We start from the raw sequence: 2,474 nt of genomic DNA on the forward strand, positions 1-2,474 counted from the left end.
AATAGCATGCTAACCCGTGGGAAAAACCAGTATTTCATAACCTTCATTGATGATTGGTCTAGGTTGAGACATGGATATTTTTTAAAGCATAAATACGATGACTTAACGCCTTTAAAATTTATAAAGCGGAAGTAGAAATCAATTAAGTAGAAGTATCAAAGTCCTTAGAAGTGATAGGGAAGGTGAATACTTTTTTATACAATTTGATGCATATTGTGAAGAATATGGCATTATACATGAGTATTTCGCGCCTCATACACCATAACAAAATGGTATAGCCGAGAGAAAAAAATCGAACATATCAAGAAATGATAAATTCTATGTTAATGCATTCTGAATTGTCATTTAATTTGTGGGGTGAAACATTACTATCCACATGTCAGATAATGAATAGGATTCCTTTAAAGTTAATTGGTATTTCTCTATATGAGATATGGAAAGGAAGATCACCAAATATAAGTTATTTTAGAGTTTGGGGGTGTGTTGCATATTACAAGAATATGGATCCTAAAAGAACTAAAATGGGTCCTCAATGGATCAAATGTGCTTTCATAGGATATGCATCTAATAGCAAATCATATAGAATTTTAAATCTAGAGTCTAACATAATTGTTGAATCCCGAGATGTGGAGTTTTTTGAAAACCTTATCACGAATGATAAGGAATCTGAGATTACCACGAATGAAGAATCTCGTGATGAAGACTCTCCATGAGTTGTTGAAGTACAACCCAAAAGTATCTCATGGATTGTTGAAATGCAACCTGGGCCTAGGATAAGCAAAAGATCCTGAAAAGCTAAAGTTATGGGACCAAATGAAATCGATTATCAACTCATTCATTTTTATCTAATTGAAGGAAATTGCGAAAATGATGTTCATAAGATCCCTATTATTCTCCGATTATAAGGTGATCCTAAAAGCTATAAAGAAGTAGTGGCTTCAATGGACTCTTCCTTTTGGAAATATGATATCCAAGATGAAATGGATTCGATCATTTCAAACAACACTTGGGAACTTGTCGATCTTCCAAAGGGTTCAAGGCCCATTGGATATAAATGGGTATTTATAAAGAAGTATCATAGTGATGGTACATTAAACACCTACAAGGCTAGATTAGTAGAAAAAAGGGCTCGAACAAAAGGAAGGTGTTGATTATTTCGACACATATGCACTAGTAGCAAGGATGACGATATTAAAAGTATTTTTTTTGCATTAGCCTCTTTGAATGACCTTATAGTTCATCAAATGGATGTTAAAACATAATTCTTAAATAGAGATCTTGATAAGGAAATCTACATAGAACAACCAGAAGGTTATGTGCTTCTTGGAAATGAACAAAAAGTATGCAAACTTGTCAAATCCTTATATGGTTTAAAACATGCACAAAAATAATGGCATCAAAAGTTTGACTTTGTCATACTTTCAAATGGATTTACTCCAAATTATTGTGACAAATGTTTATACACAAAGGTGCTTGAAAACGTTGTAATATTTTTGTGTCTATATATTGATGATATGTTGATCATTAGCAATAAGATGAATGAAATTTTAGAAACAGAGATTTCTGACTTCCGCATTCAACATGAAAGACCTTGGACTAGTTGACACTATTTTAAGGATCAAGGTAAAATGAAATAGTGGGGGCTATGAACTTAGTCAAACACATTATATTGAGAAAATGTTGGATAAGTTCAAACACTTGCACTTTAAGGAAGCAAACACTCAATTTGATCCTAGTGTCAAACTTCAAAAGAACAATGGAAGAATTGTAGCACAATTAGAACATGCAAGTGCAATTGGATGTCTAATGTATTTAGTGCAATGCACCAGACCTGACATAGCATTTGTAGTTAGTAAGATGAGTAGATTTACTAGAAATCCAAATGCTAAACATTGGAAGGCCATAACTAGGATTTTCGGTTACCTCTTAAAGACTAAAAATCTTGGCCTTCATTATGGTAGGTTTCATGCCATACTAGAAGGATATATCGATGTGATATGTATATCGAGTGTTGGAGATCATAAATCTACTACTTGGTGGATATTTAAATTAGCTGGAGGTGCGATTACTTGGAAGAGCAAGAAACAAACATGTATTTCTCTTTCAACCATGGAATTAGAGTTTATGGCTCTTGCTTTCGCTGGTTAAGAAGTAGAATGGTTGAGGGACCTTATGCTGGAAGTTCCATTGGCTAAAGAAAATGGTTCAAAAGTGTTGATACATTTTGATAGTATCCAGTGAAGTATACAATGGAAAGTCTAGGCACATAGGTCTTAGGCATTCTTTCGTGAGAAAATTAATTAAGGATGGGATCATTTCACTAACATATACGAACAAGCTATAATTTAGCAGATACGTTTACTAAGCCATTCGCCAGAGACTTAGTAAAGACTACTCGAGAGGTATGGGATTATAACTCCTTGAATAAGGGTTCCGACAACGGTAGCAACCCAATCTGAAGTTAATAAACCTTA

General features: G+C 33.8%; 1 protein-coding gene across 1 annotated transcript; it reads left to right on the plus strand.

Moving 5' to 3' along the window:
- The first annotated feature begins 1,677 nt into the window (after positions 1-1,677).
- Positions 1,678-2,148, plus strand: LOC127104289 (secreted RxLR effector protein 161-like). The gene has a single exon (XM_051041478.1). The coding sequence runs from the start codon at positions 1,678-1,680 to the stop codon at positions 2,146-2,148; it is 471 nt and encodes a 156-aa protein (XP_050897435.1).
- The last annotated feature ends 326 nt before the right edge of the window (positions 2,149-2,474 follow it).

Source organism: Lathyrus oleraceus, chromosome 7 (genome assembly GCF_024323335.1).
Source record: "Lathyrus oleraceus cultivar Zhongwan6 chromosome 7, CAAS_Psat_ZW6_1.0, whole genome shotgun sequence".
NCBI classification, from domain to species: domain Eukaryota; kingdom Viridiplantae; phylum Streptophyta; class Magnoliopsida; order Fabales; family Fabaceae; genus Lathyrus; species Lathyrus oleraceus.

Bases quoted from the DNA above. Each gene is read 5' to 3' on its own strand.
- LOC127104289 (XM_051041478.1), top strand. From the start codon at position 1,678: ATGTTGGATAAGTTCAAACACTTGCACTTTAAGGAAGCAAACACTCAA.